This window comes from Sporobolomyces salmoneus (assembly GCF_050403485.1).
Source record: "Sporobolomyces salmoneus JCM6883 DNA, S_salmoneus_JCM6883_v1_ctg5, whole genome shotgun sequence".
Taxonomy (NCBI): Eukaryota; Fungi; Basidiomycota; class Microbotryomycetes; order Sporidiobolales; family Sporidiobolaceae; genus Sporobolomyces; species Sporobolomyces salmoneus.
Window position 1 is genome coordinate 663,409 of NW_027481158.1, and position 20,421 is coordinate 683,829.

The following is a 20,421-nucleotide window of genomic DNA, read 5'->3' on the forward strand; positions in this document are numbered from 1 at the left end:
TAATAGATAGGGAGGTCGAGGGACAACAAGTAAAGCACGAACGTGAGATGGGAGAGAAGAGAAGAGAAAGAGGGAAATCTAATAGATAGCTGGATGATGGAGATCTGGATCTCCGAAAAGCTACCACACCAACGAGGAGATCTCATCAGTAACGCACCTCGCGAAAGAGAGAGCGAGAGAGAGAGGGAAGGTACGAGACAAGGACTCACTTCACCGAGATGTTTCTCGAGTTCTTCCAATTCGCTACTGACACTTCCAAGACTGACGAGGAAGAACCAATAACGCAAGAAAGCGGGATGTTTGAGTACCATGTCCCCGTTCGGACGGTTCGACATTCGGCGAGATAGGACGAGGGCGTCTCGTTCGAACGCGAGCCAGGTCGATTTCGAGGAGGGAACGTCTCGAGCGAGTTGGGTTTTAGAGAGAACTAACAGAACGAAAGAGGGAGTGAGCTCAGACGGAGGAAGCTCGAGGCAAAGGGTGGACGTACGAGAAGTAGCACCGAGGTAGAACAGAGTACGAGTTAGACGTTGAGAATGCAAACGATAAGGATACAGCTGAACACGAAAAGCAGGAATCAGTGGAAGACTCCTTTGAGCGATCGACGGAGAGAGGTACTCACGACAGAAGCGAATTCGCGATGAATAGTCTCATTGAACCCAGCCGTTCCAATTGCCGTTCGAGCTTCCCTCAAACGATCGAGGATGACTTGTAAACTTCGAATGATTCGAAGCAAAACCGGACCATTGAAAGGTACGAGGAATTTAGGCTCTACTTTCGCAAACTCGAAAGTCGGAGCGAGGGCGAGGATATCGGCTTGAATCTTCTTCTCCCTTTTGACGAGTTCGCGGAAGACCGAGGCGAGAGCTTCTGGGGGAGGAGTCGGAGATTCGTCGATTGGTGCGGCAGAATTCACATAAACTTGGAAGACTGAATTGTAGGAAGAGAGTGCGAACGTGACGGAAGCGAGTTGAAGTCGGAGACGGTGTCGAGCAGGTTGACGCAAGATGAAAAGTTGGAAGAATGCGGAAATGCCGATCGAGATTGCGAGAGAGGCGATTGTGTATCCGAATCGGAGGGGAGGGGAGTCGTAGGGTCGAATCGAACCGGGAATTTCGTTGTAAACATATTCTTGAATTACCATTGCGCCGTAACCGGTTTGAAGTAGGAGTCCGGCGGTGTACCAAGCGGGACGCTGTGCAGACTTGTTGCTCGTCAGCCTCGGTTCGCGCTGCTAACGAAGAAGAAGAACGCACCGAATAGAAGAAGTACGACGCAACGGCGAACCAGATTGCTCCGAACGAAACGAGACCGTAAGGATTGAAGCGGTAGCCACCGACGTCGTTAAAGATTTCGAGAGTGATCAATCCAAAGAGGGCACCAGCTCCAGTTCCAGAGAGTTGTAAGAGCCAAGTTGAGATCGTTCCGCCGCTGTGATGGAAAAGTGATGAAAATCAGCGTCCTAATCAAACCGCACATTTCAATCATATCCCACTCACAGAGTTGGTTGAATCGCGACAACAACCGTAATCAGACTCGATAACATGCCTGGGAGAACATAGACGATCAGCTCAGTCACGGAGAAGACCCAAGAGAAAAGTGAAGCCCACCAATCCTGAGATAAACTTGATCCTGCAGAGTCGGAGCCAAAGCAAAGACAGTATAGACCGAAGCACCTGCCGCAACTTTGAAGGCGTCTAGCGAGAACAAGAGAAGAGACCAAGTCAGCGAAGGGAGCAGAAAGGCATGAGCGTCGAGAACTCACAGATACTCCTCTGCGATCTGAGCCATTTCTCTCCGTCCGCAAGCTTGTGGATCCAAGGACGTTTCACCGGTCGATACTCGCGTCCATAGAGAGTCGAAAGAGCTTCTTGCAAGCTCATCCCGTCCTTTGGCGCCCACAATTTCTTGACGAAATCGACAAGGGTTTGAAGGATGAAAGGTCGAATCAAGACGGGTCGTTCGAGCGTGACAACGTCGTGGAGTCGACATAGTTCGTCCGTGAGTTGACCGAGACCGAACAGGAGTGAGTAGGACTTCGTGAGAGCTTCGGAACACGGCGCGACGTCTTCTTCGTCCGGATCCGATTCCGAAGATTCTTCTCCGTCTTCTCCCTCCTCTTCGACAGTTTCCGGGATCGTTTGAGCGGTAGGAGACAGGGGAGTTTCGCGAACAGACGGTTCAGAGGCCGTGAAGATCGTTGGGCTGAAGCGAACGCTGTGACTCGAGTCGCCTGAACGACGGCGAGTCATCGGGGAAGAAAGGAGAGAGGAAGTCCAGGCTTTCGGTTGTCGATGAGCGTACCTGAGAGAGACTCATGGTCAGTACCCCATCGATGCGAGAGAGGAGGAAGCAAGCTCACATCGTTTTGAGACTCGGCATTCCCACATCGATCCGGAGTTCGTCGTCGACTTCGAGCGCTCCATCCTTAATCAACGACACGAGAGCGTCACTTTGAGCTTGAGCGAACGCGTCCCACGCTTTACGGAAGATGAGTACCGAATCCTCCTCGTCTCGAGCATCGTTCGGATCCGTCGTGACTTTTCCTAGTTTCGCTTTCTCCTTCTTCTCCAACTCCTCCTCCTGACGCTTCGAAAGTTCTCCAGGGATCGGTTCCTCTTCTCGTTCCTCCTCGATCCAGCGTCGACTCGTCGAAGGTCGACTTCGATCGTTCTCCTCTTTCTCCCTCTCCTTCGCTTTCTCCTCGAGTACCGCCTTGAAAGCTCCCCACCTCCCTCTCTCTATCTCGAACGAAGAACTCTGCGGTCTCGAACTCGTCGGACTCGCTACTGGACTTCCTCGTCGACTGCCAGCCGGACTCCAACCTCTCCTCGAAGGAGAATTGTGTAAACTCCTCAAACTCGCGTTCGCCGATCGAATCTCTTCGTGTCGCATCCGACTCCTCTGAACTTCTCGTTTCAATTTCGCTGCGACCGTTTCGAGCTTCTTTTGGTCGTGCAAGGTTGTTTTCGTCGTGTAGAGAGGAGTATCGTTTTCGACTTTCTTGGGTGGTATTTCGGCAGGAGTTTGAGCGTCTCCATGAGGCGTTACTTGTCCACTCGTGACTCCTGGAGTTGGTGGGGTCAATTCTCCTCCTCCTTCTCCTCCTTCTCCTCCTCCTGATCGATTGGCAGCTGAGAGATTGAAAGTTCTCCTTCGACCCTCCAACTCGTCGATAATCTCCGCGATAACCAGATCAATTCCATGTCTGAAATCCGTGAACGTTTTCGCGACTTCGACTCGAGCGAGTAAATGTCGTTTCACGTTGACTCCCTCGGGATCTAATCGATCGATAAGGTCGAGCGCAGAAGAGGAAGTGAGGAGAGCTTGTTGGAGTCCTTGAACGGAGGAAATCATGTCGCGGTAGTGTTTGAGGGACCAACGAGTGAAGGCGATCTCGAGAGAGGTTTCTTCGAATCGAGCGGCGAGGGCGAGGTAGTCGGATCGAATCGTTTTCACGAGTAACTGCCTCACTTCCTGTGACCCAGGTCATGGAATTAGTACACTGTGATGAAGCCTACTGAGCCTGAACCCGAACTCACCGCTTCATCCTCAGTAATCTCTTTCGCGTAAGTTTTACAACTCAAATGAGCCAAAGTGGAAACGTGTTGTAAACTCGTCACGAGGAGTTTCTTGAGTTCTCGTTCTGACGTGACTGGATACGCAAAGACGTTGACGGCGAGAGAGATCGCAATCCCCCAGGCGTAGGCTTGGAAATTCGCGAGGAACCAGGATTTGTCGAATTTCGTTCTCGATTCGATGCGGTAGTAGATTCCTCCGAACGCAAAGAGTATCCCGTACTGTCAGGAATTCGATCTCGAGTGAGTACTGACCGGTTGAGAGACAGCAGAGGAGAGACTGACGAGGTAGAAGGAAATGTATTTTGCTCCCGAATAACGAACGAGCGCGAGAAAATAGCAAAACATGGCAAAGATAAACCCCTGGCCCGTCGCCGAATTACCTACTGCATCAATGCATGAGCCCTCGACTCGACTCGAGTAGAAGTAGGAGGTGAGACTGACCTGCTTCGCCAAGAATCGCATAACACAAAACTCCTAATGCCAATCCTGCAGTTCCTAACAGCACTGCTTGAAAGCATTTACCCATCGGTGATCCTGGATAAGCTCCAACGATGACGAGGACGGCTCCATTAAGTGCTACTGGGTGAGGTGATAAGGAAGCGAAACTGTCGACGCAAGAAAGGAATGTTGAGCGATTACGAACGTCTGAGTCGAGAATGGGTTGGGGGAGGACTTACTGGTTCGAATAGGTGAGAATCAAGAGGATAGAGAGTGCTAGAGTCGCTTTCAAGATGGAGATTACGATCAAAGGAGGTTGGAAAGACTTCAAGTTTCGGACATCGGAGAGTCGAAGTTTCCTTAGTCGTAGCTTCATCGACGGTGAATTCAGACGAGACTGTTGAAGTCTGTCATACACCGTGAGCTTGTAAGTCGAGATCGATTCTGTTGCGGTGAGAGAGAGAGGAGAGAAAGACTAGAGAGAGATTCCTTCATCTGTTTCCGTCATTTTCAGACTCGACCCAATGTCAGACTGTGAGTCTTTACCGCTTACAAGAGTCTACAGAGCTCTCTACTGAGAATCGCTCTCGGAATTGCAGCTCAACCCGATGCAGTCGCGTCTCTCTCTTCTCGATTGAGTGAACTCAACCCTCAAGACGCAACTCCCGCGACACCCGAAACTGCTGAACCTGAACCTACTGCCGAACCTCAAACTAACGGAGTTGAGCATCCTGAACAAGAGGAACAAGAGGAGGAGGAAGATGAGGGACCGATGGGTGAGGAGTCTCTTTCAACTACCTCATCGTTCCCACGTTACTGACTCTGTGCAGTCAACGAGAGGACAGCTTCGACTCTGCTCGAAAACTTCAGTCACGAAGTACAAGTCACTCTTGCAGATCAACAACAAGATCCAAACTCTCCTCTCTTCTCCGCCAAATCTTTCGAAGACCTCAACCTGTGCGTCGCGAGGGTCTCTTGCATCAGGCTTCGATGAAGTATGACTCTGATACGGAAATCTCCGACGTTCACAGGCATCCTAATCTGTTGAAAGGAGTTTACAAGATGGGATTCCAAAAACCTTCGAAAATCCAAGAGCGTGCTCTTCCTCTTCTCCTTCAAAACCCGTGCGCTTTCCCACTGTCGTCAGTCGATAGCTGGTACTGACGTTTGTGAAGCGCTCAGTCCTCGGAATATGATCGGTCAATCTCAGTCTGGTACTGGAAAAACCGCCGCTTTCGCTTTGACAATGCTTTCCAGAGTCGACATGGATCTCAAAGCACCTCAAGTAAGTTCGCCTTCTCACTCTCTCCATAGTCCCGTCAGAGACTGATGCGAGAGCGTGGAATCGTAGGCAATCTGTATCGCTCCTTCTCGAGAACTCGCGATTCAAATCCTCGAAGTCGTCCGAAGAATGGGAGAGTACACTCCAGTCGAATGTTTCTTTGCCGGGAAGGATGCCGTCAAACGAGGAATGCCGAAAGTGACGGCTCAAATCATCATTGGAACTCCTGGAACCGTCATCGATGTCAGTTTGCTCGCTTCTCTCAGCCCTGAGCTTCTCGCAGAGCTGAGCTTTGAGTATTTGTGACTAGATGGTTACTCGCGCAAGAGTACTCGATTTGAAGGAGATCAAGGCATTCGTTCTCGACGAAGCTGACAACATGCTCGAATCCGGTTCGATGGGTGAACAATCAATCTCTCTCAAAAAGTGAGTCTACCCTCTTGATCAGAGTTCTCTCCTTGTTGACTCGCTGACTTTGACTCAATTCGATTATAGCTTGATCACTCGAATGGCGAAAGATCCTCAAATCGTTTTGTTCTCTGCAACTTTTGCCGAAGCCGTTCGAACGTTCGCCGTCAGGTTTGCTCCGAATGCGAACGAGATTCGACTCAAGCAAGAAGAGTTGAGTTTGGACGCGATCAAACAGTTCTTCATGGGTCAGTCAGAGCTCTCTCGTTCTTTGTTGATCAGACAGTCGTTGACGGAAGAGGACTGTGCGAAAACAGATTGCGCTGATGAGGGACACAAATACGAAGTGTTGGTCGAATTGTACAACCTCCTCACGATTGGTCAAAGTATCATCTTCGTCAAGGTACGTTTGTTTCCCGCTCAGCTCGCTTCTTCCGGACTAAGCGAGTTCATTCCGTACAGACTCGAGACACTTCCGACGAGATCGCCCGTCGCATGACCGCCGAAGGTCACAAAGTTGTCGCCCTTCATGGTAAACTCGAAACTCAAGATCGTGACGCCGTGATGGAATCGTTCCGACAAGGAAAGACGAAAGTTTTGATCACGACGAACGTTATCGCTCGAGGTATCGACGTAATGCAAGTCAATATGGTGGTCAATTACGATTTACCTCTCGATGCGAACAATCGACCGGATCCTGAAACTTATTTACATCGTATCGGTGAGCTCTCTCCCCTCTCCTCCACTTCTTCTCCTTCTCGAGCATCTTGAACCCGTGGACTGCGACTGACGCGACTCGTGTCGTGGACGGGTGAATAGGACGAACGGGTCGATTCGGTCGTCAAGGAGTTTCGATCAATTTCGTTCACGATAGGAGATCGTTCGAGAACATGGAGGCGATCAGGAAAGCGTTGGGGAAGCCGATCGTTCGAGTCGATACGTCAGATTTCGAACAAATGGAAGAGGTAAGCAACTCTTCCTCTCCGCTCTTTCTCTCTTTTGAGCTGCTAGCTTACTTTTGCTTCCCCTGAACAGACTCTGAAATCTGCCTTGAAGTAAGGATCTTGGTAAATGATATGCAATATCTTCTTGATGGATTGGCTCACCGAGCGATACTCCTGAGAGGGAACCAAGTCTTGCGGTTTCGAGAGAGGACTCAGAACAATCTAGTGGTGACAAGGTTACAACAAGACAAAAACAGCAATTGTACATTCCTGCAGCTAAGAAGAAAGCTATTCCTTAGATTCAACAGGTGATGGATCCGGCCAAGTTCGCTGAAAGAAGTCTTTGAGTATCGGTTGCGCCAGTTCCGAGATGTGGTCGTTCGCGAAATCGTCATCTGTTCCTCTACGGTCAGTAGCAAACTCGTGGTTGGGATGATCAACATGAACGACTTACTGAGGGTGAGGAAAGTCAGATCCTTGACTGCCGCAATTTCTTCATCCGAGATTTCTTTCAAGATTCGTTCCGTCGCTTTCGGGATCCTCATTCCGTGGAACATACTCTTCGAGTCTCCGAGTACGTAAGAGTATCGAAGGATTTCCCTCGCAGCGTCGATTCGTCTCGAACCGGTCGAAGAGGTCGGAAGAGTGAGAGAATCAAAGTGTATGGCGAGGGACCCTCCGAGTTTCGACTGTCGAAGGTTGAAGGGCTTATGAGGCCTTGAGGAGGGTTTGATCGATTCCTCTGGCGGCAGGAAGGCGGATAATCCAGCGGAACCACTTTTCGAAACGAGTTGAACGATTAGACAATCGCCACACTCCGGTCGATGGAACGCTACTCCTTTGAGGACGTCGAGAGTCGAAACAATCGTCGCCGAGTCGAGAAAGTCGTCGCCGAAGCAGTGGGAGAGTTCGATCTTGCAGTGGATCGTCTCTTCGTTCGAATCTTGCTCGTAGCGGACGGGCGGACCTCCCTCGTCATCCCAAGACAAGCAGTGACCGTCCAGCGAGGTACACTCAATCGAGGTTGAGCGAGGATGACGAAGCCCGGTTTGTGAGAGGAGTTCGGGCAACGAGTTTCGAGTCGATCGGAATGGAGTGAGGACTTTCGATTCTTTGTTGTAGTGGCCGTCCTCGTTTCTCTCAAATCCGAGCTCGTTTAGCATTCGTCGTCGTTCGTCAAGCGTGAGGGAACCGTCTGCGTCTTTGTCGATTCGACCAGCGATGAAAGCGAATAGGAGAGCTTGACGGTGCGATTCGATAGTGTAGTGCGTAGCGAGAAACGGTAGCTGAAACTCGACGTTGCGTCCTCGGAACCTGGAAGAGGCAGTCTACCGCAGAAAGACAGCGTTAGTCAGGGATCTCGGCTCGTGGGACTGCAGCAAGCCTCACTTGTTCCAGTTCGTCTTTCCAGATCATTCCGATTTCTCGCAAGATGGGCATCGACATCGCTTTCGGGATGTGAGCTATGTAGTTGCGTTGTCGTTTCCCGAACCTTTGATCGAGTAACCAATTCGCTCGTTCGAGAGATGCCCATTCTCCTTCCGGGTTTCTGGCTGCAAGTACCCTTCGCCCCTCAGCTAAAGCTATTGATAGCTGTGGGAGAAGAGGAACTGACCTTTTCCGTCTGGCGCGGAGCTACCGACCGTCAGATCTTGTTGCACGCGAAATACCTGACCCAGCAGAGGCGAGCCGACGTCTGTTTCGACGAGCGAATCCTGTCCGAGGAGGAACGTATCGTCCTGGTCAGCACGAACCATCAGCTTGATGAGACAGCGCGCTCAGAAAGGGTTGAGCTCACGTTGAGGTAGAGGAAGAATTCTGCTTCGATTTGAGAAAGAAAAGGCAATTGAGATTCGATCGAGAGCGAGTTGAAGGTGGGCAGATTCGAGCTATTTGCGAAGAACTCGGTGTGATGTGTGATCGTGAGACGAGGGTCGTCCGTTTCGTTCAGTCGAGAGAACCAAGTCGGAACTTGACCCATTCGAGTCGAGCTGAGTGGTGGGTCTCCTTCTTCTTTGCGGTCCGAATCGAGCGGCGGGTCGATTGCATCGCGTAATAGAGTGTTCGAGGGGAGGTCGGGAGTGAGGAGGTGCAACTGGGAGAGAGTACCGGAGGAAAACGAGTTCAAAGCTGAACGAATCGAATACCTCAATTCGTCGTGATCTCTGTTCGCCAGATTCCAATTATCAAACTTACGAATGGTACGACGTGAGCTTGAACTGAACTGACCGGAAATGTTTCGCTCGTTTCGCTGCTCTGACCATCGAAATCGACTGCGAGACTTTTCCCGTCAGCGACCCCGTCACCTCTGCTCTCCAGACTTGCAGCAACGGGTCTGATCCATTACTCCAGGTCCATACCGCGTCGACCCTTGATCCCTCCTTCGGCCAGGTCTCACAGATTTCCCCTCTTCCGATCAACCTCTCGACACACTCGTCGCTCAACTTGTCGACCCAAGTCTCAAGGTGCGATGGCTTGCTGGAGCTCTGATGTATGTGCGGTTCGTATTCGATCCATCCTGCTTCCGATTGAGAGTAGAGTTGATTGAACGTCAACCGATAATCGATTCCTTCTCCCGCTAGAGCTTGTTGGAGCCACGTGAGTTGTTGCCGAGGATAGAGGAAGACCAGCAAGAGTATGGCTGTAACGAGGGAGATTGCAAAGGTACGTGCTGAAGGTCGTGGAAGTCTCGAGGTGAGTGAAGGTCGAGGCGACGCGAATTCAGCAGTGAACAGTCGAGAGTTTGCGAGTGTGGGAGTCGGATATTGGTATAGAGGTATGTAGGCCCCTCGGGGCGACATCCGAGAAATACGAGGTAGAAGCGAAGAGAGAAAGCGCAGTTTCGTCGCATCGAAAGTCTCTCTCTCGCAACGGATGGTTTCGAAGTGATGCAAGTTCCAATGGAATAGCAGAATGAGTGGAAAAGCAACATGACTAGAGAGACCCTTAAAAACTTCTCATGGATATGAATGGGATGATAAAAAAGCAAAGAAACACAAAAATGGACAAGAAAAAACTCGCTTTCGATAAGACGAGGTTACCGCTTGGGTGAAACGGAGCGGTATTTTGTTGAAAGAGTTAAGCGATAAGCTTAGAACCAGTCACCTTGGCTGTTGTTAGAGAAGAGGGATTGTCAGTTAAGCAGAATCGAAAGAGATTCAGGGAAAAGAAAACTCACGCCTTGGCAGCGTTGGCGACCTTGAGGAAACCAGCGACGTTGGCACCGACGACGACTACAATGAAAAGGAGTGTAAGCGACTTTTAAGACTGAGAAAGAGCAGGAGAGAACATACGGGAAGGAAGAGCTCCAGAGTCGGAGAACTCCTTTCCGGTCTCGTAACAGGTGCGGAAGCAGGTTTGCATGATGTTCTTGAGCTTGGCGTCAACCTCCTCCTCGGACCATTGGAGACGGGCAGAGTTTTGAGCCATCTCGAGACCGGAAACTGCGACACCTCCGCACTAAATCGAACGAAGAAGGGAAGTCAGAAACTGAAGATAGGGAGAGAGAACGGTTTGGGACTCACGTTAGCAGCCTTTCCGGGACCGTACCAGACGGCCTTGTCGGAACCCTTCTTGCGTTCACCCTCGAAGACGTCGATAGCTTCTTGAGTCGAAGGCATGTTGGCACCTTCGGCGATGTATCGGAGTCCAGCAGCGACCATAGCCTTGGCCTCGTCTCCGTTGATCTCGTTTTGAGTAGCCGAAGGGATCGCAACGTCGACCTTCTTGACGAGAGTCCAGGGGCGGGCTCCCTCGTGGTACTTGAAGCCGGAAGGAGCGGAGAGGTCCTTGAGGTAACCACCCTTGAGCTTGAGCTCGGCAACCTTCTCGATGAATTCGCTGGTGAGCCCTTCGTCTCCCTCGGAAACGAGAGCACCCTTCGAGTCGGAAAGCGAGAGAACGACACCTCCGAGTTCGATAACCTTGAGGGCGGCGTATTGAGCGACGTTTCCAGATCCAGAGATGAGGGTCTTCTTGCCCTTGAAGTCTTCTCCAGAGGCGGCCTTCTAAACTCGCGAGAAAGGGGGGAACGGGTCAGCTCGAGTTGAGACGTTTTACGAAAATGGGCAAGAATCGCGTACGATCATCTCCTCGAGGTAGTAGACACTGAATCGGATCATACGAGTCAGTCTCTCAGTGACGGTATGAAATGGAGAGAATAGGAGAAACTCACGCTCCGTAACCGGTAGCCTCAGGTCGGATCTTGGATCCTCCGAAGTCGAATCCTTTACCGGTAAGGATACCAGCGAATTCGTTGCGGAATGACTTGTAGGCTCCGAAGAGGAATCCGACTTCACGTCCTCCAACTCCGATGTCACCAGCGGGAACATCAGTGTCAGCACTAAGCGCAAAAATGGAGCGAAAGTCAGTTTTCAATTCTAGCGATGGTCAGATTTCGATGGGAAAACGTACCCGATGTGTCGGGAGAGTTCCCTCATGAAGGACTACAACGAGCAGATCAAGTTTAGAGCGGGTTCAAGGGCGAAAAAAAAGGAATGAAAACTCACGACACAGAAACGACGGATCTCGTTGTCAGACCTTCCCTTGGGGTCAAAGTCAGATCCTCCCTTTCCTCCTCCCATGTGGAGACCGGTAAGGGCGTTCTTGAAGATTTGTTCGAATCCGAGGAACTTCAAGATGGAAAGGTTGACCGAAGGGTGGAGACGAAGTCCTCCCTTGTAAGGACCGAGGACGGAAGAGAATTGAACTCGGAAACCAGTGTTGACTTGGCAAGCACCCTAACGGAACGAGGAAGAGCAAGATCAATGAATCAGTATCTTATCTCTTCCGAATTCTCTTGTCCCTTCTCCTTATAGTAGAGGGCTCCTTTTGCTCACCTTGTCATCTTCCCACGCAACTCGGAAAGTGATGATACGCTCAGGGATCATGAGAACTAGATCGGATAGAGAGATCAGTCAGTCAAGACATTCGGAGGGAGGGAGGGGTAACTCGGAGAGCTCGACTAACCCTTGAAAGCATTCTCGTATTCGGGAGATTGCTTGAAGAGAGGAGCAAGGGTCGATCGGATCTCGTGAACGGCCTCTGCGGATGGACGAGAGGAGTCAGTATACGAGTCTAGATAAGGAATTCTTTCGGTGGAGGTGGTTCACTCACGTTGGAACTCGGGCTCGGAGACGGTGGAAGCAGTGTAGGACATGGCTGATAGAGGTGACTGCGCTGGAAGGTGAAGAAAGGTGGGGGAGAAAAAGGAGGGGAGAGGGAAGAGGAGAGAAAGAAGGAGAAGCCAAACGAAAAAGAATTTCTGAGACGGGCCAATTTACAAATTACAATCGAATCGTGTGTTGCGCCTATCTCCGATTTTGACCGGTCGAAAGCCTTCGGCAACAGAGCTTGAAGGAAGAAAAAGAGGAAAACTTTTCTTTCCTCACCTCTCTTCGTTGTACTGTACTTTGCTATTCCCCTAGACTGCCAGCGTTCAACGAGCTTAGTACCGTTCCAGCAGCAGAAGAGTCGTCGAATGAATCGATCGAGAGAGCGTACTCGTCAGAAGGGAGAGAGCTCGGGCGAGTTTTTCTGGAGCTCGCGAACAGATAAGGCTTTTCCTCCGCTTTGACCGCTTCGGCGGGTCTACGAACTCGTGCATCTCATTTTGAACAGCTTTCCTCACGATTCTAACTTGGTCTTGTCCTCCGATAAGTAGCGGTTGACGAGGAAAGCAGGATTGGGAAGGTACAGGGTCAAAGGCGTTTCTCTCGACCTGTGTTGACTCCCGTGGTCTCAAAAGCCTGAGCCCGGAGACCAACGACGACAGCTATACGCCGACGAGGATTAAAGGCCTTCAAAGGAGATCAAGAAGCTGAGATATCGCTGTTTCGTAGAGTATCTTGTGAGCGTGACTTGCAATAACTCAAGTTGCCAATGATGCCTCTCCGGTCGATGGTCGTGATTCGTGTACGATACAGAACAGCGCATGACTGGAACCGCGCCATCACAAGCAGCAAGAGTCGGATCTCGAGGCTCGGGTTTGAGGGCTTCAGCCTGTCGCTTGCCCCTGCCCGGCAAGCTGTCGTTTCCCCGATGAGCGAGGTTATTGTCCAAGCTTAGCTCCGCACGCCATTGGAGCAGAAAGCGGAGCAGAGCGAGAGGCCAGGCGACGACAAGCTCTGCAAGTTGCGAAACGGAGGTTTCCCAACGTTCCCTGCCGGTGGTCAACATGTACCAGTTCGAGATACGCGATTCGCCTCGCAGGGACGTTCGGAGCCATCAGGCGGGAAACCTCGGGTAACAAAGCCTTTTTGCGATGTAGCGAACAGAGCTCGACGGAATCTGCTCCTGCGTCGGAACCATGTGTTGACGACACATTGCCTCCCACGGGAGATCAGCTGCTCTTCAATCGCTCGAGGGTCTCAGACGAATCGCCGTCAAGCGATCTCAACGAGCTCCTGAGCGGAATTTTGCATCCTGAATCTCTTTCGACTGCACGCCACGTAATGTCTGGCCTGCGTGGCTCTGTGTCCGGGATCGAGCTGATTCAAAGTATGCCTCGCACCGAAGTCAGAAGCAGCAGAAAGAATAAACCTCCTGTCGAGACGACTTTCGCGATGCAGAGTCATTGTCGAGCAAGAGAGAACCGAGAATCTCGTCAATGCGTCCCGATTCTCGGGGCAACAAGTCTCAGGACTAGTAGCTCGGCGTGAGGCTGTCCGAAGTGACAGACAGTCACGTTTCACACTCGCAAAGTCGTTTCGAAGCTCCTGGGATTCCTCGCGAAAGAGCAATGACCTCCAAATTTGCGCGAAACAGAACCTTCAGATGGTCTCCTCGTCGTGATTGCTCGTGAAGTTGTGTTCAAGAGGGCGAAGGGCGCGAATGTTGTCGAGAGAGGCGTGAAAGAATGCGAAAGAACGATTGCGATCGCGAACTTGTCGAAAAATTCTCTAAGTCGAAAGTCGTCGCACTCCTCTAGACCTTTCTCTCTTCTCCTCCACCTCTTCCGCCACAACTCGAGGTTTCTTCACTGCAAACCGCTCTATACACACAGCACACCTCTCCTTTTACCTACACAGACTTTCTCCAGCCCGTTTCTCTCCTACAAGATGGCAAACGATCCTTCTCGTGAAGCAAAGAACGAGGATTCCGCTACCGCTATCCTTCGTCCCAAGAAGTCGTACGTTCCATCTAGGATCACTCTGCACCTCTCTAGGTCTCTGATGAGCTAACTCTGTACGCGTAACGTTGGTTGTTTAGGCCGAATCGCCTCGTTGTCGACGAGTCGTCATCGGATGACAATTCGGTAGCTCAGCTTCACCCAGCTACGATGGAGCTTCTACAGTTGTTCAGGGGAGATACTATCATTGTCAGGGGAAAGAAACGCAAGGATACTGGTGAGTTTCTTCGAGATGAATCAGTCAGCGAGGTCGAACCTCCTCGCTTCTATGATCGCTCTCGTAGCTCTCTGCGATCCGGCAAGTAGCTATGCTACAAATGAGTGGTCTCATGGAGCTACTGGAGGGGGAGAGGCATCGGGAATAACGATTCATAGAGAATGTTCGCTGACCATCGGCTTTCCATTCTTCTCTGAACAGTTCTCATTGTTCTCTCGTCTGAGGATGTCGAGGAAGGCAAGATCCAAATGAACAAAGGTGAGCGGAAATTGCGACTTTTAGCTGTAAGGAACTGCAGCAGCTGATAGTTGACCTATTTCCTCTTCAGTCGCCCGAAACAACCTTCGAGTCAAGCTCGGAGATATCGCTACCGTTCACGCTTGCCACGACATCAAGTACGGAAAGCGAATTCATGTTCTTCCCTTTGACGATTCGGTTGAAGGTGAGTTTTCCTTTTACGTTTCTCTCTCTCCTTCGACCGCTGACTAGTTCCCTCCTTACTAGGTCTCACCGGTGACATCTTCAACGTCTTCCTCAAGCCTTACTTCCTGGAAGCGTACCGACCCGTTCGCAAGGGAGATACTTTCCTCGCGAAAGGAGCTGCTCGAAGCGTCGAATTCAAGGTCGTCGAAACCGATCCCGCAGAATACTGTATCGTCGCTCAAGACACCGTCATCCATACTGAAGGAGAACCGATCAAACGTGAAGACGAGGAGAACAACTTGGCCGACGTTGGTTACGACGACATTGGTGGATGCCGAAAACAACTCGCCCAAATCCGAGAACTCGTCGAACTTCCCCTCCGTCACCCTCAACTGTTCAAATCGATCGGGATCAAACCTCCTCGAGGTATCCTCATGTTCGGTCCTCCGGGAACTGGAAAAACTCTCATGGCTCGTGCCGTCGCGAACGAAACCGGTGCTTTCTTCTTCCTCATCAACGGTCCCGAAATCATGTCGAAGATGGCGGGAGAGTCTGAGTCCAACTTGCGAAAGGCGTTCGAGGAAGCCGAGAAGAACTCTCCCGCAATCATCTTTATCGATGAAATTGATTCGATCGCTCCCAAGCGTGACAAGGTGAGCTCACATTCATTGCTCCTTTCCTCTCGGTCTCATCACTGACAGGAGATCTTCTCGGGTAGACCAATGGAGAAGTCGAACGTCGTGTCGTTTCTCAACTTCTCACCCTCATGGACGGAATGAAGGCTCGTTCGAACATCGTCGTCATGGCTGCTACGAACCGACCCAACTCTATCGATCCCGCTCTCCGTCGTTTCGGTCGTTTCGATCGAGAAGTCGACATCGGTATCCCCGATGCGACTGGTCGTCTTGAAACTCTCCGAATTCACACCAAGAACATGAAGCTCGCCGACGATGTTGATCTCGAAAAGGTGAGCCTATCTCTCTGGTCCTTCTGTCTCACTGCGAATGCTGACGCTCGCTCCTCGTTAGATCGCCGCCGATACTCACGGTTACGTCGGAGCTGATGTCGCCTCTCTCTGTTCGGAAGCCGCGATGCAACAAATTCGTGAAAAGATGGATCTCATCGACCTCGACGAAGACACGATCGACGCTGAAGTTCTCGATTCGCTCGGAGTAACGATGGACAACTTCCGATTCGCGCTCGGTACCTCGAACCCTTCGGCTCTTCGCGAAACCGTCGTCGAAATCCCCACCGTCACTTGGGACGACGTTGGAGGTCTCGACAAGGTCAAGATCGAACTTCAAGAAACCGTTCAATACCCTGTCGAACATCCCGAAAAATTCCTCAAGTACGGAATGTCCCCCTCGAAAGGTGTCTTGTTCTACGGTCCTCCCGGTACTGGTAAAACTCTCCTCGCAAAGGCGATCGCGCACGAATGTCAAGCAAACTTCATCTCGATCAAGGGTCCTGAACTTCTCACGATGTGGTTCGGAGAATCGGAAGCGAACGTTCGAGACGTTTTCGACAAGGCTCGTGCTGCCGCCCCTGTCGTCATGTTCTTCGATGAACTTGATTCGATCGCAAAGGCTCGTGGTGGAGGAGGAGGAGGAGACGCTGGAGGAGCTGGAGACCGAGTTCTCAATCAGATCCTTACTGAGATGGATGGTATGAACGCGAAGAAGAACGTCTTCGTTATCGGAGCTACGAACCGACCGGATCAAATCGATCCCGCTCTCCTTCGTCCTGGTCGTCTCGATCAACTCATCTACATCCCTCTCGTGAGTTCTCTCTTTTCCTTCTTGCCTTGATCAGTCACTGAATCGTTCGTTCACTCTATCAGCCCGACGAAGCTTCCCGAGTATCGATTCTCAAGGCTGCTCTCAAACGCTCTCCCGTCGCCAAGAGTGTCGACCTCACTTTCCTCGCAAAGAACACTCACGGATTCTCCGGAGCCGATCTTACCGAGATCTGTCAACGTGCCGCGAAGCTCGCTATTCGTGCTTCGATCGAAGCCGACATGAAACGAGAACGTGCTCGCAAGGAGAAGGAAGCCGAACTTGGAGAAGACGCCGTCAAGGCTGAGGAAGACGACGCGATGGAAGCCGAGGAAGAAGATCCCGTTCCCGAAATCACAATTGAACATTTCGAGGAGGCGATGAGATTCGCGAGACGTTCGGTTAGCGACCAAGATATCCGTCGATACGAATTGTTCGCTCAAAACCTTCAACAATCTCGTTCGTTCGGTTCTTCGTTCAAATTCCCCGAGGGAGAAGGTGGTGCCGCAACAGAAGGAGGTGCTGGAGGAGCTGCGTTCGGTCAAGCCGAGGAAGAGGATGATCTATGTGAGTCTTGACTTTCTTCCTCTGATCTCTCGATCATTGTGACTGACGTCTCTCTTCTCGACTTGCAGACTCGTAAACTACTCGATGTAGCTACCCGAAAAGAACCTTTCGCTCTTTCTCTCTGATTTTCAATACTTTTTGTTCAATGTTACCCCCCCTCGCCTCACTTCATCTACCCTTTTAGCCCCTCTAGCTTTGTTTCTCTCCTATCGAAATCGCAGTTTACTTTCACTGATGAAGACTAGTCGAGAGAATGAGAGCATCGCAAGTTTTGAGAGAGACTGATAACGAAATTTTGATTTCACTGCTTTGCAAGAGTTCACTCGTAAACCGATTCAGAGAACGTGTCTATTGAGTCTTCTTCTCCTCGGTGACGGGAGTAGGTGCGAGTTGCTTCTTGAGTTCCTCGAGCTCTTCCGCACGAATGTCTTCTTCGAGATAACTCTCCCCAGCCTGACGTCAGCGAGAGATCAGTGTCGTTCTGCCTCCTTCAATAAAATGAGATCAAGACTCACCTGGAGAAGGACGACTCCGACGAGTAGACCTGCCGCGATAACGTTTCCAGCGCAGAGGACTTGAACGTGAATCAATCGCTCTTCCCACGACATCGGTCCCAATTCAGTGAGTTTCTTGGCAGTCTCTCTCGCTCGTTCTGCGAGAGTACCGGTAGAGTGCCTGACGAATAAGTTTTGGAAGCGGGTGAAGAAGTCAAGTCCCGGGAGAATCAGAGCGTCTTTGTTCAGAGGATCACTGTTCTCGCTCCGGTCGTCAGTGGAGTCTCAGGTGTAGATCAGAGGACAAACAGACTCACGCAGCGATGGTACGGATCGAAGGGATCGTGATGACGATGTAAACGGAAGCAGTAAGGATCAAAAGAACTAGAAAAAAAGCAAAACCGGTCAATTCAAGTCATTCGCAGTCGTGTACAGCGAGAGCGCGCTCACGGATAGATCCACCGGAGAAGTAATAAGCAGTATCGGTATACCTAGCGAACTTGGCTACGATAGAAAGGAACAGAACGAGCATCTGTTGAGCGAAACAAAGGGGTCCTTTCAGCACGGCTCGGCGTCTGAATGAACGCAGATAAGCTCACCATTACGTGTAGGAACATCTTGACTGCCATAGGACCATTCCACCACGTCAAGTAATACGATTCAATCGCTTCGATTGTTCGCCTCGAAATCGGTTCTTTCAACCCGAACAACACGCTCGAATCCCATAAGATCCTATATCAGGGCCTTATGGTCAGTTTCTAGAACGTTTTGAGGAAGTAAGAGGAAGTACTGACCCAGTAAACAGGTTCCCAAGGAGGAACGAAGATGAAACCAAAGCCGACCTATTGTACGCAAGCCAGCGGATCAGCGAGTGGCTCAGTAGGACAAGGAGACCTCTACGTACGAAGTGAGGAAGCCCATGATGCGAAACGAGTTGAAGAGATGTCAAAAGTCAACGATTTGTTCGGTTTCACTTCGCAAGTTGCCAACCGGCCGAAACTCGCTCTTCTCCCTTCTCTGCATGTCTAGGGAGAGCGAGGCAGAACTCTTCCATATGAGCCAAAACGCAGTTGAAGCGAGTTTGCAACGATACGAATATGCAGAAATCCCAATGCAGCTTCTCAGCGAAATCAAAGTCGATTTCCCACGAAGAAGAGTGAGTCCAGCTGTCCACGTCGGCCAGAATAGAGACAGTGGAACGAAGTTGCGATTGCGAGAAAGCTGCCGAGGTAAAACGAAACAGAAGCGCGTAGGAAAAGACACAACAAGACAGGTTCGAACCGAGACTAGTCTGTCGAACGAACCAAGTAACGAATCAGTCGAGCTGTATCGTCACGAGGGAGGAGTACTGAGACTCATAGAGACACGTACAGCGACAGAAACAGAGACCATTCAATCGATCAGTCAATCACCAACCATTCCTTTTCTTTTTTGACCTCCGGGTTCTTCTCTTTCTTGACTTTCTTGTTCCCTTCCTTCTTGACTTGTACTTCCACTTCGTCGTCGTCGTCATCCGAATCGTCAGAGATGACAATGGCACCGTCTTTGTCGATTTTGTATTCCGAAGCGGGTTTGCGTTTCTTCGCGTTGTTGTTCGTTTGAGCTGCAGCGGAAGTTGAGGGAACGGGGGCATCGTCTTCGATGGCAATGCGGGGTTTCACGAAATCGTGTACTTCGAGAAGAGCTGTGATTTGCGAGCAGAAGTCGGCTTTCGAGAGCCTTGAAAAGAAGAGATTGGGACGAACCTCGAGAACGATACTTGATCTCGAAGGTAGCGTAGGGCTGAGACTTTTGATCCACGTAGCGGAGGTTAGCAGTGCCAGCAGCAGGCACGACTTTCGCTTGACCGAGTCTGAAGGGAGGCAAGAGCATGTCAGGCAATTCGAGTGAGGAAGAGAAGAGTTTCAAAAGATCAACGCACCCGACTTGATGGCTTATGTTCGCCTTCTTGGAACGCTCATCTACCGCCTGTTAAGGTCGTCAAATGGTTGGATCAGGTCGTCAAGCGTTTTTTACAGCGCGTTCCGAGCGAAACTAACTCTGTCGTTTGAAAACCCTGCGGCGCCGATAGTAGGTTGACCAGGTCCCGAGCCGCCGCGATCCATTGCTCTCACACATCTGATTTGGACTGTCCCGAGATGCTTGACAAATTGTTCATCGCCTGAAGCGATTTCAGCGTCGTCCGTCAAGTTGATTTTCGAGAATACGAGAGGTTGAATCGTAGTGAGAGTAGTGAGAGGTCCAGTAAACACAGCAGGTGACCATGTATTAGAAGACATGGCACCTCCCATACTGTGTTTCATCGCGGAGACGAGTTTAGATCCTGAGAACGAGATCTTGACGTGTCGACTGGAGAACGCGAGAACTCACTCAGTCCCATCGACATAAGTCCAGAGCGTCATAACGTAAGGTGCGAAGTTATTGAGCATTTGACCTTGAGTCTTGAACTCCTTCCCTTCAATGGATTCGATGTAGCAAGTCGCTTTGTTTCCTTCGAATTCGGGTTTATACATCTCGACAGGTTTGTCATCGATCAATACTGAGACAGAGAGACCCTTGAACGATCTAATGGCGGCGGAGATTCAGTCTCAGCGAGCGAGTAAGAGATAGGGGGAAAGAATCGAAGTGAACAAAGCGTACAAACTCGTGAGAGGTTGTTCGGTAGAGTCGGACCTATGGAGAAAGAGAGTACGTCAGCTTTAGTCACACCCTTGCAGCCTCAGCGTCGCACGGATCCAGCCAGGTTCATCGAAGAGAAGCAGCCAAAGAAGAGGAAGAGAGAGTCCTCACATGATGAACGTCCAGTCGCGCCCTAGTCCAGAGCAAAGGGTTCTTGGTCTTGCTACGTGGTTCTGGGGTTGGTTGGGCGAGGCGAAGTGAGAGGTAGAGGACAACTCTCGATGTTCATCAAAGTTCTCTCTTTCTCTCTTCCATGTCTCCTCTGTCAGACTCGACACGCGCCTAGATCTCTCTATAAGCATTTAGAATAAACCCTTCAGGCGGCAGTCGACCGGTCAAGGCTCAATTCGACTCTCCCGCTCGATCTCCTTCGTTTCCTTCAACAACTTTCTCTGACGGGTCGATTCACGCCGTCCAGCGACGCCTAGTCTAGAGACGTTCCCGCAAGGATCACGGCGGATTTCAATGCAGCGCGCTTCGCTCA

The 20,421-nt window shown here is 50.8% G+C and overlaps 7 protein-coding genes across 7 annotated transcripts; 2 read left to right on the forward strand and 5 right to left on the reverse strand.

Moving 5' to 3' along the window:
* Nucleotides 1-78: 78 nt before the first annotated feature.
* JCM6883_007067 (uncharacterized protein) lies at nucleotides 79-4,395 on the reverse strand (the record flags this gene model as incomplete). Its single annotated transcript, XM_076629565.1, has 13 exons — nucleotides 79-120; nucleotides 210-427; nucleotides 491-557; nucleotides 623-1,195; nucleotides 1,257-1,431; nucleotides 1,500-1,548; nucleotides 1,611-1,697; nucleotides 1,766-2,304; nucleotides 2,363-3,477; nucleotides 3,543-3,800; nucleotides 3,864-3,961; nucleotides 4,023-4,186; nucleotides 4,259-4,395. 13 exons carry the CDS (start codon nucleotides 4,393-4,395, stop codon nucleotides 79-81), a joined length of 3,522 nt encoding a protein of 1,173 aa, XP_076490687.1.
* A 148-nt stretch (nucleotides 4,396-4,543) lies between these two features.
* Nucleotides 4,544-6,768, forward strand: DBP5 (ATP-dependent RNA helicase DBP5; the record flags this gene model as incomplete). The annotated part of the gene is made up of 12 exons (XM_076629566.1): nucleotides 4,544-4,553; nucleotides 4,619-4,795; nucleotides 4,865-4,976; nucleotides 5,051-5,143; nucleotides 5,202-5,304; nucleotides 5,371-5,544; nucleotides 5,612-5,727; nucleotides 5,797-5,957; nucleotides 6,027-6,112; nucleotides 6,172-6,430; nucleotides 6,529-6,674; nucleotides 6,745-6,768. The coding sequence occupies 12 exons, from the start codon at nucleotides 4,544-4,546 to the stop codon at nucleotides 6,766-6,768; spliced, it is 1,461 nt and encodes a 486-aa protein (XP_076490688.1).
* Nucleotides 6,769-6,941: 173 nt separating this feature from the next.
* Nucleotides 6,942-9,454, reverse strand: JCM6883_007069 (uncharacterized protein; the record flags this gene model as incomplete). The annotated part of the gene is made up of 6 exons (XM_076629567.1): nucleotides 6,942-7,048; nucleotides 7,108-7,981; nucleotides 8,043-8,206; nucleotides 8,269-8,392; nucleotides 8,452-8,818; nucleotides 8,883-9,454. 6 exons carry the CDS (start codon nucleotides 9,452-9,454, stop codon nucleotides 6,942-6,944), a joined length of 2,208 nt encoding a protein of 735 aa, XP_076490689.1.
* A 290-nt stretch (nucleotides 9,455-9,744) lies between these two features.
* JCM6883_007070 (glutamate dehydrogenase) lies at nucleotides 9,745-11,811 on the reverse strand (the record flags this gene model as incomplete). Its single annotated transcript, XM_076629568.1, has 11 exons — nucleotides 9,745-9,763; nucleotides 9,832-9,886; nucleotides 9,947-10,112; nucleotides 10,178-10,660; nucleotides 10,736-10,760; nucleotides 10,828-10,995; nucleotides 11,067-11,098; nucleotides 11,162-11,392; nucleotides 11,492-11,547; nucleotides 11,622-11,696; nucleotides 11,769-11,811. The coding sequence occupies 11 exons, from the start codon at nucleotides 11,809-11,811 to the stop codon at nucleotides 9,745-9,747; spliced, it is 1,353 nt and encodes a 450-aa protein (XP_076490690.1).
* Nucleotides 11,812-13,711: 1,900 nt separating this feature from the next.
* CDC48 (AAA family ATPase CDC48) lies at nucleotides 13,712-16,840 on the forward strand (the record flags this gene model as incomplete). Its single annotated transcript, XM_076629569.1, has 9 exons — nucleotides 13,712-13,782; nucleotides 13,863-13,999; nucleotides 14,201-14,257; nucleotides 14,328-14,441; nucleotides 14,504-15,075; nucleotides 15,141-15,389; nucleotides 15,451-16,200; nucleotides 16,263-16,764; nucleotides 16,833-16,840. The coding sequence occupies 9 exons, from the start codon at nucleotides 13,712-13,714 to the stop codon at nucleotides 16,838-16,840; spliced, it is 2,460 nt and encodes an 819-aa protein (XP_076490691.1).
* Nucleotides 16,841-17,112: 272 nt separating this feature from the next.
* Nucleotides 17,113-18,179, reverse strand: JCM6883_007072 (uncharacterized protein; the record flags this gene model as incomplete). The annotated part of the gene is made up of 7 exons (XM_076629570.1): nucleotides 17,113-17,217; nucleotides 17,280-17,514; nucleotides 17,576-17,642; nucleotides 17,709-17,790; nucleotides 17,858-17,990; nucleotides 18,053-18,100; nucleotides 18,163-18,179. 7 exons carry the CDS (start codon nucleotides 18,177-18,179, stop codon nucleotides 17,113-17,115), a joined length of 687 nt encoding a protein of 228 aa, XP_076490692.1.
* Nucleotides 18,180-18,658: 479 nt separating this feature from the next.
* On the reverse strand, nucleotides 18,659-19,931 carry JCM6883_007073 (uncharacterized protein; the record flags this gene model as incomplete). Its single annotated transcript, XM_076629571.1, has 6 exons — nucleotides 18,659-18,942; nucleotides 19,004-19,110; nucleotides 19,180-19,226; nucleotides 19,298-19,550; nucleotides 19,629-19,823; nucleotides 19,899-19,931. Coding segments are annotated over 6 exons (919 nt in total), but the record flags the coding sequence as incomplete, so codon positions are not given.
* Nucleotides 19,932-20,421: the final 490 nt, after the last annotated feature.